At 48.1% G+C, this 16,328-nt stretch overlaps 1 protein-coding gene across 9 annotated transcripts; it reads left to right on the plus strand.

Annotated features, from left to right (window-relative positions):
• On the plus strand, nt 1-16,236 carry ZC3H11A (zinc finger CCCH-type containing 11A). 9 transcript variants are annotated; one of them, XM_082068992.1, is made up of 19 exons: nt 1-154; nt 4,879-4,934; nt 5,687-6,108; nt 6,467-6,663; nt 6,785-6,904; nt 7,354-7,477; nt 7,905-8,108; nt 8,432-8,548; nt 9,057-9,137; nt 9,547-9,657; nt 10,391-10,453; nt 10,714-10,809; nt 11,018-11,083; nt 11,553-12,053; nt 12,468-12,538; nt 12,700-13,024; nt 13,264-13,433; nt 13,825-13,892; nt 14,438-16,236. In XM_082068992.1, the coding sequence occupies exons 4-19, from the start codon at nt 6,610-6,612 to the stop codon at nt 14,706-14,708; spliced, it is 2,442 nt and encodes an 813-aa protein (XP_081925118.1). In that variant the 5' UTR covers nt 1-154; nt 4,879-4,934; nt 5,687-6,108; nt 6,467-6,609; the 3' UTR covers nt 14,709-16,236. The 9 variants fall into 9 exon arrangements, with proteins under 9 accessions (XP_081925118.1, XP_081925120.1, XP_081925117.1 ...); XM_082068994.1 differs by having other exon boundaries at nt 6,056-6,108; XM_082068993.1 differs by having other exon boundaries at nt 41-135.
• Nucleotides 16,237-16,328: the final 92 nt, after the last annotated feature.

Below are 16,328 nucleotides of genomic sequence, written 5' to 3' on the forward strand. Positions count from 1 at the left end.
CCATCTTGGCGGCGGGCGAGCTGAGGTTGCCCGTATGTTCGGCGCCATCTTTGAGGCTGGCAGCGGGGAAAGGCGACGGCCCGAGCAGCGGATCGAGGCGACGCGGCGGCAGCTGCGGCGGTCCCCTGGGGTTCGGTAAAGTCCCAGCTCGCCGGTAACTAGAGCCGTTCGTAGACCGCAGGGGCGGGGAAATGGCCTCTCGGCAGGCCCGGGTCCCCTCCGCTCTCCCGAGGGGAAGCAGGCCGCGTCCCCGCGGGCCGAGCGGCCCAGGCCGCGTCCCCGCGCCCTCCCCCGGGGTGTCCGTGGCCGCCGGGGCGCGGCGGGCAGGCCGCGGGGGTCCCCCGGGGCAGTGCGGGCCCTCCGGTGGGAGCGGTGGTGGGGTGAGGCGTTCTCCCGGCCCCAGCCCCGGCGCTGTGGAGCGGGGGAGCCGCGTCCCTGCGGTCCGAGGTAGGCCCGAGGTCCCCGCTGTCCGGGCCGCAGCGCTCCCGTTCCCCCCCTCCCCTCCACAGGGTTCGGTTACGGGTTTTATCAGCCCCCCGCCCCGGTCCCGTTGGTCCCTGGGGAAGCGGAGCCCTTGGGCAGACCCCGGAGAGGTTGGGTTGGGGAATTGAAGATCCCAGTGCAGGTGCCTTGTGAGTGTACGTTATTTTGGGTTAAAACCTTGTGCCTTCCCTTTGTAGCAATGCGCATAAGGGCCGTGCTGTAATGTAGTCATCTGACAAATTGCTCCTCCGTCCCCCAAAGGAACTGCCTTCGGGATCTGACTAACTCTGGATGCACCCGCTTGGCATCTTAATTCCTCCTTTAGGTTGTTTGAAACAACCCAACTGGATGACGTGGGGTTTTTGTTTGTTTGTTTGTTTCTTACAAATTGGATCTAAGAGGTTTCTGTTTTCTTACGTTGGTGTTTACAACAGAAGCACCAAAGTGACTTTTGCTGTTGCAGGGATCAGTGCGGGGGGCCCGCAGGTTGTTCCCAGAACTGGTGCTTTGAACTCTGGGCCACGCTCCCACACCAACCACCGTGTTATCTGATTGTAGGAAAGGAGCTCTCCCGGGGGTGGGGGATTTTGAAATGATAGCAGAGCCACCACTGTGGCACGTATTTGAATTGGACACACGGGCTGAATAGTTAGGCTGGATTTGTTGGGGGGTGGCCAGGTGTTCCGGGAAGAAAGCTGATCTGGAGAAAACTTCCTCTTGCTGTTGCTTCTCATCTGAAATGGCACCCTTCCCAATGGCCATTTCCAGGGGAAATCAGCTCTTTCTGAGATTTAATAAGACATTTAGTCAAGGAAGATGAATCCTCATAGTCATTGCTGCCAGGCCCCAGCACTGATTTCAGAAATAGAAAAATAATTAGTGTTTTATACTTATGTATCTCTGTCTCACCTAAGAGTAGGTGTAGCAGCTCCCACAGTCCCCTTAGTTTGGAACTGATGCCCATTTGGACACCAAGGAAGAAAAGCTGGTGGACAGAGAGAGCGACAGGAGAGCCACCCACTAAAAATAGAGGAAAGAGGGGGTTGTGCATTAAGGGAAAGCCACTACATTAAAAATCGATGCTATCTCAAAATTTGTGAAGGATTTGGGACCTGCAGGAGCTGCTGCTCGTGCGTGTGCTGCTGTCACACCTGTTGCCACTGAGGGCTGGAGGGAGCTGCTCTCTGGACCCGGTACAGTAAAGCCAGCGCTGCCGCCTGCAAGAAGAGCAAAGATTCCAGGGTGTGGAACTTTGGATCTGTGGTTCACAGAGGAGAAGCCGTGGACTGCAAGTGTTCCTGCGTGAACGAGAGCTGCTGCTGCTGCTGGTAACCTGGGGCTCAGGAAACACTCCTGGATTTTTCTACTATTCCGCAGGATTTTTTGCCCCATGAAGGTGATGCACTGAGCACATCTCCACCTTGGGTGTTCCTATTCCAACTTTTCCTGCTGAGCATGTGCTTGTCAGGAGAAAAGACATAAAGCTTAACCATGGGACTCAGAGACTCCAAACTACATACTGCCGTGAAATAACTCCGGTATGAGAATGCACGTAAATAACAGATAAACAGCTATTATAAATGTGATTACTAAAGACGCTTTTTTTTTAATGCCAGCATATTGGAAGTTCATACAGATTGCAGCACTAGACACTTTCCATCTATAACGTGTCTGTACAGCGTTGTAGAAGAAAGATTTTTTTTTTTTGTGGCTTTGGAGAAAGCACAACACAGAAGTATGTGTTGAACTGTTGATACGTGGAGCGGATCCAAGCATGGACAGTGATACCTTTAGATATCCTGCACCAGCAGGAGTCCTTTTTAGAAAACACGCAGCTCCCTCCCGCTGGCTTTGCTAAAACTTCTGCGGTAGGAAGTGTCCTGTGAAAAGAAGTTACCAAACTGATGCGTGGCTTTCCCTTAATCCCCTCTCCCCTTCCTTTCCAGCTTCCAACGATTAGGTATATTTTAAAATTAATGATTCAGGACTGAATCAGGAGCACTGAGAACAGGTTAGCAGGTGCTTGAGAGATTTGCTTGCTCATTCTTCTGAGGCCCATCGATCAATTCTTCACAACTCCAGCCTTCAGACTGTCTTCCACAGGATCACCTGAAGCAGGAAATAGCTGCTCAGTGAACCTCTCTCTACCTTTTATATGTTAAAGTGATCTTAAAGCAGTAGAAGGTGGAGCAGCATCCTCCTGGGAGGGAGATGGGGCTATTGTCGGCTCATTCCAGTGGTCCCAGTGTCTGAAGGCGCAGGATCCTTGGTCTGCAGGTGGAGGCCGGGGGAGCTGCTGTTCCCAGTCGGGTGCTGCCATCCATCACATCCTTCTGCTTTGCAGAGCACGTGGAAAGACTTTCAGATCAAAGTGTCACCGTCACTCTTGGACTGGGAGACAAATGAAATATCTCAGGCTTGAAACTGGTTTTCTATGGAGTGTTGGGCTTGGATCTGAACGCTTTGTCTTGGCCACTTGAGTAGGTTCCTGCTGGACAGGTGGCTCTGAACAATTCCTTCTCTGTCTTGGTGTGTCCAGCTAAGGTCAAATCTGGACTGAAGCAGCGTCTGATCTGACGAGCGCTTCAGTTCAGGGTCGTTCTTGGGCAGTTACAGGAGCACCAGGCTGGTCAGCCCTTTCAGGAACAGATTGATTTACCTCATCTGAGGGAAGAATGTCCGAATTGGGGTCCCGAGGTGGCACATCTCCAGATGGAGCTGCTCCCGCCCGCCGGGGCAGCTGTTCTTGTGTCGGTGGTAGCTCCTGGCTCTCTGACTCTCATAAAACACGATGAAAGGTGACCGTGACTCAGGAAGCCGAGACGATCGTCTGCTTTAACCTTTGCCTTCTTGGCTTTGCTCTGGGAGGATCTTGGGTGCTGTCTCAGAACACACCCCCAGTCCATGTTCAGACAGCACTTAACAGCAAGAATTGATCCAAACAAATGTCAAGAGTAGAAATTCTGACTTTCTGCTTCAGCTTTGGCCAGCGTAGCTTCAGATTTTCATATGGAGAAGACGTGTTAGCGGGAGGTTCTTCTGACACGGAGCTGTGTGGTTCGTGAGCACATCACAATGCTGTTCTGTAGTTCCGTGCGGAATGAGCCGCAAGCCAGCGGTACAGGCAGGTGAGGCAGCAGTGGCTGGTTTGCAGCTGAGGGGTCGAAGCAGCGGGGTTAGAACATGCAGTTCCTGGTGCTCTTCCTTGTCATCTTCCCGTCCTCAGAAACAGGGCAGTTAAGTGTCTTTAATATTTTAGTAAGAAATTGAAGGCACAAGGTAGCCCAGCAGGAGGGTGTGCAGGTGAAATGTAACCACCGAGCACCCGCGGGTAGGGGCAATAACGCTTCTCTTGTGCATTTGTTAGGGTGCAAAGAAAAAACAATAGATCCCTTCTAGCTTTTCGGCAGCAGCAGGGAGGGCACAGGCTGGGCGGTCAGACCAGGGGCCGGGCTCATCTCCGCGGTACCACGACACGCAAGCTCGTAAAACAAACCAGACAGACTTGAATGGTGCTATTTCTCTTCCCTTAGCAGAGGTCAGGTTTGTGCGCTTGTTGGCGTGTTTTTCCTACCCCGGCTGCTGCACCTGTAATGATTTTGGTTTGTTTTTTTTTTTTTACAAAATGAATTCAAAATCTCTTAATGCAAAGAAGAAGAGTCAAACATTCTGAGCAGCTCCCAGCAGAGCTGGCCTGAGTGCACCAGAGTTACTCACTGTGTTCAGACCTCCCAGGGTTAGTTGGGTTCCTTCCTGTTCAGCACTCAGATTGCCATGTTAACTGATACCGGGTTAACAAATAAGAAGAGTTGACCTTTTTTAAAGTGAAAGGACTTTCATGGAGTTTAGAACTTTGAGGGTTTTTTTTGGTGGGTTTTTGGTTTGATTTTTTATAGTAGAGTTTTGCTTTTTCCCGTTTTTAAACAAGATCCATTCAAATTCTGAGCAGCTCTTGGAGTCTGCTGAGGATATGGAAGGGAACAACCTAAATGCTGAGCTGCTCGGGCATTCAAAGGAGGCAGAAACGTTGCATGATGCAGGTGTCTCTCACTCCCTAGGGAAAGAAAATGCCTTTTTCTAGAGCCAGGATTCCCTCTGCTCAGCAAAGCTTGAAATTTAATACAACTGTCAATGGTATTGGGAACACATTTGGAAAAATCCTTCTTGTCAAATTTCCACATGAAGCAGCACCGGTAGCTTTTAGAGGCAGATGCACAGGGGTCTGTATGACACACAGGCTGCTTTAGAAGGTGCTAAAGGTTGAACGTGAATAGTCCCATTGATACTGAAGAAGGGAAGAAAACTTTGCACTTAACTCCTGTTTTTATTCCCTTTGTCAAGCAGTCAAAAGCAATAACTAATATGCGAACCCAACTTTTCCTCTCTTTATTTTAGATTTGAGAAAATTACCTGCCAAAAAAAAATATCCTGGAAAATTCACTAGTGTTTGTGTGAGTAAAAGGTTCCAACCTTTTATTATTTTGTAAGAACTATTTCATTCGGTTTTGTCCAAAAGAGTCAGAAATAGTTTGCACGGAAATATGCGGCCTTTTAATGAAAGGGATCAGAATCACTTTAATCTGAACTTTATTTGGTCCGTTTGGTATCTGAGTTCACATGAAAAAAAAAAAAAAAAAGAAACCCAAACCTGCTTGTGGGTCAATAAAATCAGTTTCTGCTCCAGTGGCACCAAAAATCATCAGCTGAATTGGGCACGTTGTCAAAGCTCCTGCGATCTCGCAGCGATGGATTATGATGGATATGGATTGGGGAGCAGCATGTCGTGTGGCCTTTGCTCTGATGGAAAACTGAAACAAATTATGTCCAAAAAATCAAGATGATTCCAAATTCTGGGGCTGGTGCCACTTGCAGAGGGAGCGTTTCCCTGGGCTGGGGCGTGCGGGGACGGCAGGGGCATGTGGACGCACATGTGGCCCCAGGTCACACCTATTCTGGAGCATCGGCCTCCAAGGCACGTTCATCAAAATCTTATGTAGAACTTTCATTTTTGCGGGTTCCCTCGAAACGAGAGGCTTTTTGTGCAAATAGCCAAAATTCCAATTTTTACTGTCACCCTTGGTGCCTTTCCCATCGCTCACTTTCGCTGTGTGTGTATGTACGTATTTGTGTATTTATACGCACAGGTATGCTTTTGCTGTACAGGTAATAAAGTCGGGGGAAAGTTTTTGTGTTTTCTTAATAGGTGAAGAAATCTTGAAGACCAGAAATTGCAACTTACTGAATTTTAAATTAAAAAAAAAAAAACCAAAACAAAACAAAACCAAAATTGTCCGGCTGTGGAAGATGGAGCCTCATTTTTGCAGCCACTTTGAACCACAAGTTCATCTTTAAATGCCCCGGGGTTTTTTTGTTGGCTTTCTTGGTTTTCGGTTGTGAAGAGCCCACTAACCTGGCTGTCTCCAGTCTGGCAGTATTCACATGGACTTGCTTCCTCCGGTAGTTGTCAGATGGTTGAATTGTGGAGGAGAGGTTCCCTTGGCAATGTGAGGAGGAAAATTCTTCCTACCCCTTTATTATCAATTCATGGATTCAGTGTTGGTTCGGCCTACAGGAGAACTTACCTGGGAGTCTTTGAAGATCAGTATCTTTGCCGAAGTTGTCCAGGTGGGTGAACTTGGATGCTCCCTGTGCTTGGAAAATGTTTAATATATAAATTGTATTGTATAGAGATGATCAGCACGCACAATTAATCATTGAGTGATAACTCAAATGTATGAGCAGTTTTGAAGAAGTGACTCTTCTGTTGGGTTTTCGGCCACACGCAGCAGTTTTGGTGTATTCCAAGGGGTATAACGATTCCTAAGGGTCCAAAGAGAAGACTTGCTGAAAAAACACCCAGCTTAGTGTTGGGATAGTTTTTTCAAGACATCGCCACCCTCAAGAGACTAGTTTGATTAGCGGGAAGCAGCTGTAAAAATGCTTATTACTTAATTATTTTTCTCATATTGATACTTTCCTTTAGGGTTACTCTTAAAAAGAAGATTTCACTGATCAAGCCAGAGAAGACTCAGAGTCCAAGAAAGTGCCGCCAGCTCTGGCCAAGAGTGGAGGAAGTTCCTGCTGAGAGAACCCTTGGAACCTGCAGGTTCTAAGGACTTACCCGTTATGTCTAACCAAGGAGATGACTGCTACTTCTACTTCTATTCCACGTGTAACAAGGTCTGTTTGGGTTTCTTTTGCTTTGGGTTTGGTTTTTGAGAGGCGGGGAAGGAGTGGGAAGAGAGGTGTTTTTAGGCTGCCCTGTTTGATTTTGCCGCTCTGTTGGGTTCCCGTGTGCCAGGGAGACAGCTGTTCGTTCCGCCACTGTGAAGCCGCTCTGGGGAATGAGACTGTTTGCACCCTCTGGCAGGAGGGTCGCTGCTTCAGGAATATCTGCAGGTTCAGACACATGGAAATCGATGTGAGTGTTTGCCTAAAGACGTGTGCCCAAACTAAACCGCTGAAAGCTTTGTTCATCGCTGTAGGTGAACTGGATGTGCTTTTTGCTGTTGAATGGTACTGATTTCTGTTACTACGAGGGGGATGGAAGGAAATTGGGGGAAGAAAGATCAATTTCTCAGGCATGTGTCAGCAAGATTAGGTGCTGGCATTATTTTCTTAACAGAAGCAAAAGCAGCCACACTGATCAGACTGTGTAAATGTGCTGTGGTAGTGAACAGCCTGCGCTGCGGTGGCCTCTCAGGGCTGTTCTGTCCTGGATCTCTTCAGATAACGTTGATTTAACCTCTCGGGGTAGTGCAGGATGGGAGAGGAAAGGTGCCCCCCTGTCTCTGGCATGATGTGAACCTGCATCCCTTTGCAAATGGAAGGCGAGTGTTACCACGGGCTTTTCTTTCTTTGTGTCCCCAGAAGAAGCGCAGTGAGATTCCGTGTTACTGGGAGAACCAGCCGGTGGGCTGCCAGAAATCCAACTGTGCTTTTCATCACACAAAGGGACGTTATGTTGACGGACTCTTCTTACCACCAAGCAAAAGTGAGTTTCTTAGGTCCTTTCTCTTGAAGTATTATATAGTTCATGTTCAGTATTACTTATGAGTGGGTACAATGCTGTAGAAGGTGCCGAGTAACTGTTGATATATGAGTGCAGGGAGAAGCCTGCAGTCATAGGCTCTCAGCTAAATGGAATGTAATTTTGGGATTTAATATTTTCTTTCATGCTCAGCTGCTCTGGGGTATCTTTGCCTTTCAGGTTGCTTTTCCCTCATTTAATCCTTTCTGGGTGGTGGGATGGCGAGATTTGTGAGCTCATTGTTCATGGTGTAACCAGGGGTGGGGAAGAGGAGACTAAATTCAGTAGCCAGGTGGTTTATCTCCCTGATCCACCGTGGCTGTGCGGTGAGTGCAGCATTGAGGTGGAAGTTTGAAATGGCCTGATTACAGCTGATGCTCCTCTCCCCCAGCTGCACTTCCCAGCCCGCCCGAGTCTGCCGAAGACGATGGGAAAATGGCTCAGCTGTCACTGCAGCAAAACAAACTGTCGGTGCAGTCAAACCCCTCCCCGCAGCTCCGGGGGGTGATGAAAGTGGAAAACTCTGAAAACGTCCCGAGTCCCACACATCCTCCGGTTGTGATCAACGCCGCGGATGATGATGAAGATGATGATGGTGAGCATTTGTCGCTTATTGAAGGCACTTCTGTAACTGAATGTATAAATCACAGAATACCTGAACTGTGTAGTGGTTAAAGCTATAGATGGGAGTCTGGAGTCCTAGATATTTTCTACTCAGTATAGCTCTTTCCCTTAAATGAGTTTGTCAGGTCAATATAGCTGTTTAAAAACAATCTTTCTATCAACAGTTGTTTGTAGTTAAGAATAGAAACACAATATGACCCATGGACTGAAATGTCATTGCATGAGCTACAGAAACATGAAAAATCTTGTCTAATCCCCACTGCATCACTCAGTAGGTTTATTTTTGCCTTTCAGACCAGCTTTCTGAAGAAGGAGATGAAACTAAAACACCAGTCCAGCAACCAGCGACAGAAGCCCATAATGGATTGCGGATAATTTCCACTAGGAAATCCAACTCTAATACAAAACAAGGTATTCTAACAGCTGGAGTAGGATGGGTTGGAAGGAGAACTTAACAATTAACTCAAAAGCAATATGTTCTAAAAATACAGTAGAACACAGGGTAGCTGGGTGGAGTCAGTCCCTTGGTCATGTGAACGTTGTGTGTCCCTTGGTCAGACAGGTGAACTCCTCCTTGTTTGCTTCTCTAGAGTAAAATAGAGCCCTAGAGTGGAGTTTAAACAGCTGGAAATGTGTCCTTTCAGCCTTTGTGGAGAGCCACGTCTGCTGCTAGAGGAATTTAATATCGTGTAGATGGATTAAAATGCTTAAAACTGCAGGCTTTCCCCTGCATGGGAGGCGGGGTGAGGAAAGGTGCTGATCGTTACCAAAATACCATCCGTTCCATGGCTTTTTCACTAAGGGGGAGTGTTGACAGGGTTTATTCAAAACACTTCCGAAAGGCTCTGAGCTGTAAGAAGCTGAGGGTCTCTGCTTTTCAACACAGCCTCGCTTTTCATTAACTGTTTTGTGGTTTCAGATGACAATTTAAATTTTGGAATAAAAACACTTGAAGAAATCAAATTGAAGAAACTAAAGGAAAAAACAAAAAAACAAGGTGGTGAGTTAATGTACTTTCTCATCCTTCTGCCTTCTGTTCACCTTCAGCCCTTTTATTTTTAACCCGCGTAGCTGAGTGTGCATTGGTGAGCGCAATGATGAGCAGAGGAAAGGGGATGTTTTTGCACGCTGGGTGCAGAGCGGGCGATGCTGGCACTGGGAGCCTGCGGACCGTTCCCTGTTTAGCTGAGGGTTGAGCTGCTTTGGCACGCAGCCTGTTCTCTGCAACTCCGGCAGCTGCTGCTCCACATTGGAATTCCAAGGGCAGATCAGAAGGAAATTGCTCATCTCTCATGTTCACACGCGCTTGTTGTATGTTTGACGGTAATGAATAACTGATGGTTATGGTCTTTGTGATAATTTGTCTGGTGTGTTTAGTTGTTTTTGTTTGATTTGCTTGCTCTGATCAGAAGGTCCTTCAGAAGATGCTGTTCGTCCTCTCCAATCTCGGACTATTCCTGTGCCAGAAAAGGAAAACGTGCGCACGGTGGTGAGGACTGTGACTCTCTCTACCAAGCAAGGTAATAGTGAATACGGTCGTTTCCATTTCATGGCTCCTGAACCAAAAGGTTAAGTAATAATTAAGATAATTCAGACGTGTTAGTCTGCTGGTGCTGCCTTTTCTAATTAAAACGATGCTTTTATGCTTAAAGTCCCTGGTTGTGTTGGAAAGATTTGGCATTCATAGGTGCTCGGTTTGTTGTGTTGCAATAAAAGATCAAGAAGTGGTTTTTATGAGCCTAGTGTTAAGCCACAGCTAATCAGATATTATCACCATCCTACAGACTCTCAAATGTGCTTAATTTGACTTTTGTGTTCCTGAAGTTGAGTGAGGCTTGTGAATGAGCTAATGTGTTGACAGCAGGTGACAGAGTTAGTGTTTGGGTTACGTGCAGCAGAGACAGAGGCTGAAGTCAAAAAGAGTGTCAGTGTGCAAAACGGGGTAACCGAGAAAGGGGAGTCGTGAAAGGGGAGACCTAGAGAAGGTGACATTGTTCAAGTAGCAAGTTATTGAAGCGTTGAAGAGACTGGTAGTGGCAGCTGCAGACAGTGTGGACGAGCCTGTGTGTGAATGGTGGTGGTTTGATCTGCACAAATTCCTTTTAAATGCAAAAAATGCGCAGAACTACTTCTACTTGTTGTCATTGGTTTCTGTAGTTTGGCTACCAAAAGAATGACTTTTTTGGGACGTGGGCTGGAAGGACAATGCTCTCACTGGCTCCTGTGCACTAAAGAGGTTGGCTTTTGTTTCAGGGGAGGAGCCCGTGATTCAGCTGAATCTTGCCGAGAGACTGGAGAAGCGGAAACCTTCCACAGGTGGGAGCTTCTCGTGAGCTGCTCTCTGGGTGCCCCCATCTAAACACGACTGTATTTAAGGGTATTCTTGTTGAATGTGGGAGGAAAGTACATTTTGCCAGAGATCTGTATTGACTGCAGAAATGGCAAATTTTGTTAGCAACCAAAAGGCAAATACAAGACGATATACCTGGAAGAACTGAAGTTTGTGGCTGACCATTCTGAAATCCTCCTCCAGAGGAGCGTTCTTAACGTATTTCTTGTTTTCTCTCTTTCTGAAGCTGTTAAAAACGTCCTTCCACTGAAGCGCAACCTTGCTGAGAGGCTGGGGAAGAAGATAGAGATCCTGGAGAATGCTGACAAGGCGCCCAAGCGAGGTATGACCGCTGGACGTCTGGATTTGATGCACAGATTTCCTATTTAGGTTTTCTGTATGTCCTTTTTTCTAATGGTTCTTTTGGCCTGTTTTTGGGGGCTCGAGGTGACTTTGAATCCCGGTGATGTGACCTCCTGTCTCATTTTGGAACCTGAGCACAAAATTGAGATTTATGCTGTTTCTCTAACTTTTCCTCTTCCATCTTGCAGTCCAAGTCCCCAAGTCTCTGAAGGAAAGGCTGGGATTGCCCTCTGAACAGCCCAGTACAGAGACAGGTAATAACTGGGTATTAAATGTCCCTTTTTTCTTTCCATGAACAACCCTAGGAGTTAATTTAAAAACCTGCCTGATTGCTGTTGCTCGAGTGCTGCAGCGGCCGTGCCGGTGCCGCTGGCAGACCCGGCCTGGGGGGTGTTCTCCACCTGCGCCTCACCCCGCGTTCCTGCTCTGAAACCGCTGCCAGGAGCAGGAGTTTGGGACACTAAGGGAGAGACACAGTCTGAAAAATAACCAAATAAAATAGACTCATGTGTTTTGTGTCACAAGTCCCTCTGGATAGCACTGGTTTTCAAATACAAGTGGCTTAAAGGAGGAGGGGAGAGTATTAAGCAGAATGATACTGTCCTAAGATGCATTCTTGGGAACACTCAGACCTAGTTTTCCTCTGCACTGATACAAATTTTGGAGATTTTCAATATTGTTGGACTCTTTAAATGTTGGTGCTTCTTTTTTTGATGGTGACAGAGAAGGCTGCTAAGCCAACAGGGGAGATCCACGTGAAAACGCTGGAGGAAATTCGGCTTGAGAGAGCTAATCAGAGACGAGGAGAACCCCAGGCAAAACCCCAGACCGAAGGACGCTGCAAAACAGAAGATCCCCCCTTGGGGACAAGACCTTCCCCTGCAGTTCGCATCAAAACCTTCTCAGGAGCCCCGGCTGAAAGAAAACACAAGCGATTGGATGAGGAGAAGCAAAAACCAGAAGAGATTCCTGCCAAGACTAAAGCGGAGAGCGAGCCCAAGAGGCAGAGCGTGCTCGTTCCGTCTGCGCCCAGCAAAGCGCAGCTGGCAGAGCCGGCAGGTAAAGCCAAGGCAGCAGGGGAGGTGCGAATTAAAACCTTGGAGGAGATCAAGCAGGAGAAAGCTCTGCGGATGCAGCAGAGCGCAGAAAATGTAGCAGCTCCACCAGCGCAGCCCGAGCCTGCCCCGAAGGGGAGGAGGTTGTTACGGATCACAAAGCTCGCAGGTAAGGTGATGGCTTGGGACCTGCCCTGGTGAAGTGCTTCGCTTATTGAACAAATTCCAGGACTTGCTTTCCTTTTTCTTTCTATGTATACTAGAGGATAAGAGAGTTCAAGGCTACAAAGCCAAAAGGCAAGAAAGTGCCATATTATTTTCCATGCATTATGTTTGTTGGTTTTCCCACTGGAAAATTCATTCATTGAGGAGCTTGGTAGTCATAAGTTCTCTATGCTGCTTTTTCTGCCATCTGATAGTGCAATTGAGGGAAAGCGAGCTCCAATGCTGCACGGATTGCTTACCGGAGCCTTTCCTCTGTCCCGTTATTAGACGTGAGGAAATAAACACACCAAGGAAACATGGTAACCGTGTTTCTTTATTTCTGTTCTTGACAAAATATTTTGGTTTGCTTGTTTTAAAGCACCTGGAAGAGAAGAAAAGAAGGTGGTGGAGTTGAACAAGCCTCCCAAAGCCGTGTCTGTGCCCGTAGAGGTGGGTCCTTTATGGAGATATACAATTCATACAATTTCAGATCTGAGGGGTGTTAACGTGCTCTGTTCCACTCGGAGCCGTTTTGGTGGGATCGCCACTAAGATTTTCTTCATGAAACCTCCATAGATTTTTGTCCTATTAGTCCTTTTGTTTCTTCCCAGCCCTCTGATCAGAGTGCAACGAATTCCAAAGTTCAAGTGAAGAGCCTTGAAGAGATAATGAGGGAGAAACGGCAGCTTAAGCGGAGCCAAGAAGAGAAGGTGCCGAAGGAGGCAACCGCTGTGCCATCTCCTGTGGAAAAAGCAGCCAAGGGTCAAACTCCAGCATCGGGGAGTCCTGAAGCCAGCGTGGTTTCAGGGGCGGCTTTTCCGCCCGCAAAGAGAGCGTTGGTGAGATCTCCAGACGATGGGGTCGAAAGCCCAGGCAAGGATGCTGCTGGATCCCCAGGGAAACAGGCAGCGCAGCTTCTGGAACGCAAAGTGAAAAGTAGGTGCTGACTGTATGTTAGAGACTCACTTTGGGTCTTGTGGTGAAAGACAGACAGCAGATGACACCTTTTATCTTTACTCCTTTTTATGGCTTGTTGGCAAATAGTACTGAGACTCTGGGAAATGGCAGGAAGAGGTTTAACCAGAAGGGTTATGGGACTGTTATGAAAACCTGTGGTTTTATTTTTTTCCCCTGAGACAGAGCAAGATTCTGAGTGTTCTCTCCCTTCACTCCAGGCAAACCCAAGGTGAGCCCGAAGCCTTCGGACGGGAAAGCCGCCTCCCCCACGAAACAGGCTCCGAAACGGAAGGCAGCTGAGAGCCACCGCTCGGCCGTGGCCGCTGTGAAACCCCTGAGTGCCGCCGGCGGGGACACCAAGGAGCCGGCAGCCAAAAAGGCAGCTGTGGTAAGGACAGCGGCCGAGGCAGCTGCGCATCCCCACTAAAACTTACACCCAAGTTTAACCCTTCTCTTGGAGAAAAGATGGAAAACTGAAACATTCTACAGGCCCCTGTTCCCCTCTAAAGCCAGAAGTGTCTGCAGGGTGACTGTAGCACCTTTCTGCTCTTTGTGAGATGAACGGCAGCATTTCTGTCATGCTCTGCTGTGCTTTCTCTGTGACGTGGAGGATTTTGTGGTGTTCTTAGAAAGGTCACCAGGTCATTTGCGAACTTCATGTGAATCCTCCCTTTTCCCCAGGTGGTGTGTTTTGGTTGAGGCTCAGCAATGCCAGAGAAGCAGCGGTGGAGGAAGAATCTCTCCCTGTGTATGATAAAAACTGGTTTGCTTTTTCCTAGGCCGTTGTTCCTGCCTTGCCAGAGGACAGCCTGGTCCCCACGCCCGGGAGAGAGAAACCCAAAACCAGGTAACGACCACAACTTGTTCTTTGTTTCGGTTGGTGTGTCTTTCACATGAAGCATTAAGGTTAGGTTTGGTTTGTTTTTTTTTATTCACAAATGGAAAACCTGGAGTTTTGAATGCCACAATCAAACAGAGGAACAAATAATCTGATTTTCTAGCAGCTAGCTGGAATGCTTATTTAGATTCTTTTCTTAAAATGCTGCAGATTGATACAGCGTTTCAGTAACTTCTTGTGTTTTCTGAATGCTCACAGGGGTTGACTAATTAACCTTTTTACAGTCAAATTAGTAAAGGTGGCAAAGTGTATGTGGCTACAAAAGTGGAACTTCCTTTGCCAGATGTTCTGTCTTCACGGATGAGTCCCCAAACTGAAAAATGCACCTGCTGATGCACTGGCCTCTCAAAGTAGCCGTGGGTTAATTGAATAAAAATCCCTGTGTAAGGTCGAGGTGTAGGAGAGATTAACAGTGGTTTCAAGAGGAGGTTTGCAGAAAAGGTCTCTGGTTAAGGAGTCCCGCGCACTGATTTGCTCTTTCTTGTTCTGCCAAGTCCCGAAGCGCAGCTGGGCAGCCCGGCGGCCCCCGCGCCGCACTCGGACGGCTCCGGTTCCGGCTCCGGTTCCAGCTCCTCGCCCGCCGCGGTGAAGACGCGCCGGCTGAGCTCCGCGGGCGCGGGGAAGGCGCCCCTGTCGGTGGAGGACGACTTTGAGAAGCTGATTTGGGAAATCTCAGGAGGCAAACTGGAAGCAGAAATTGATCTGGACCCAGGGAAGGACGAGGACGATCTCCTTCTGGAACTTTCCGAAATGATTGACAGCTGAACTGCAGAGTCTTAAGGTTTAAAAAAAAAAAAAAACAACCCACAATTAAAACTCTAATTTGTTCAATTCCCAGAGGTGACCCCTTTTCTAGCTGAGGCTTTGCCATGAGTCTTAAAGCACAGTTGAACTGGTAGAAGTGGCAGCGTCTGCACTCGGTTGTCCTGAGTTTCCCTGCTGGTCAGAGTCAAGGTCCTGTGCGTCTGTTCCGTGAGCATCGGTGACGCCTTCGACAGTCAGAGGACAAAGCACTTGTTCATTTGGGGACGGAGAAAAGCCCGTCTACAAACCGCGGTGGTTGTGAATTGATCTACTGATCCTCAAGGCTCAAACTTCCTTCCTCCTCCCCGGGCAAAACTCGACGTTCAGTGTGTTTCACAGTTTTGGAATTCTGGTTTCTCGGACAGTTGCTATCTAAAGCCTGGAGTTACTATGTCAACTCTTGAGTTTTATTTATGTATGCTATCGTTTTTGACTTTAATCTTTTGGGGTAATTTAATGAAAATGTTGGGGTGGGAGGGAGCAGAATAATTAGTGTTTTGGACCAAACGTGCTGCCAAGGGTGGTGGTTGGGTCAGGCCATCCAGCCTTACTTTGAATTATCAGGGATGATACCATGTTGGTGTGAAAGCAGCAGCTCCCTCCCGTTTTGTTCTCCTGTACCAAAGCTTGGGGGGGTTGGTGCTTTTTACTGATGTGAACAGGATTTGGAGCAGGTGGTCAAGATTCCTCTCACAGGCTGCAGCCAATTGGTCAACTGAAAATTGGTTTAAGTGCCTCTTGGTTCCCAGAATCGCCCCCCCAGCTGCTGCCTTTTGCTGGGAGGCAGCGGCTGTTCAGACTCATGTTCAAATGCTGTTGGTTTGTCAGACGTCCCGATGTCCGTCCGGGAACCCGGTACCGCTGCAGCCCCCCCTGCTCTCCCTTTTGGGCATTTCCCTGCACCCCAACCCCCCCCCTGCGCCTTTTGCTCCGTGTGGCAATACAAACTGGAGGTTGCTGGTCTGCCCCGGGTGTCAGCTGGAATTTGTGACCCTGTGGCAAATAGAGATATTTTGAATTATTAAAGTTTTGAAGAACTTCTCTCTTCTGCCTACGCAGGCGTGTGCTGCTGGCAGAGGAAAAATCGGTTGTTTGAGTTCCTTTTTCAATAGCCTGTTTTTGGAAGAAAACACTCGTGTGCTTCAATCACCCGCTGCGGTGTCTCAGTTCCCAGAGGGAAATTCCCAAATTCAGAAGAACTGCTGTTTGGCCCCAGCCTGTTTCTCCTCCTGAGACTCTTGCATCAGCTGCTCGCACAGAGCGACCTGGGGAGAGAGGAAGAGCCTGCGCTGCCCGGCTCGCCCGCCGGAGCCGGGATTCGCCGTACACCTGATTTCTGTAAATATTTTATTCTGCCATTTTATATTTGTATTCTATTTAAGGTATGGTGTTAAACGTAGTCTGGCCTCCTCCGCCGTCACCGGTAGTTGAACTGTTCCACACGACAGCAGCTCACAGTGTTTTTAAATAAACCTCACCCAGGAAAGGTGTCAAATTAGTCATTTTTGGAGGTGGGCGGGGCCACAGAGAGCAGTAGAGACGACGGTCCTCCAAGCTTCCTAGAGCGGCCGGCTCCGCCAG

Source organism: Streptopelia decaocto (assembly GCF_964273445.1).
Source record: "Streptopelia decaocto genome assembly, chromosome: 19".
Classification (NCBI taxonomy): Eukaryota; Metazoa; Chordata; class Aves; order Columbiformes; family Columbidae; genus Streptopelia; species Streptopelia decaocto.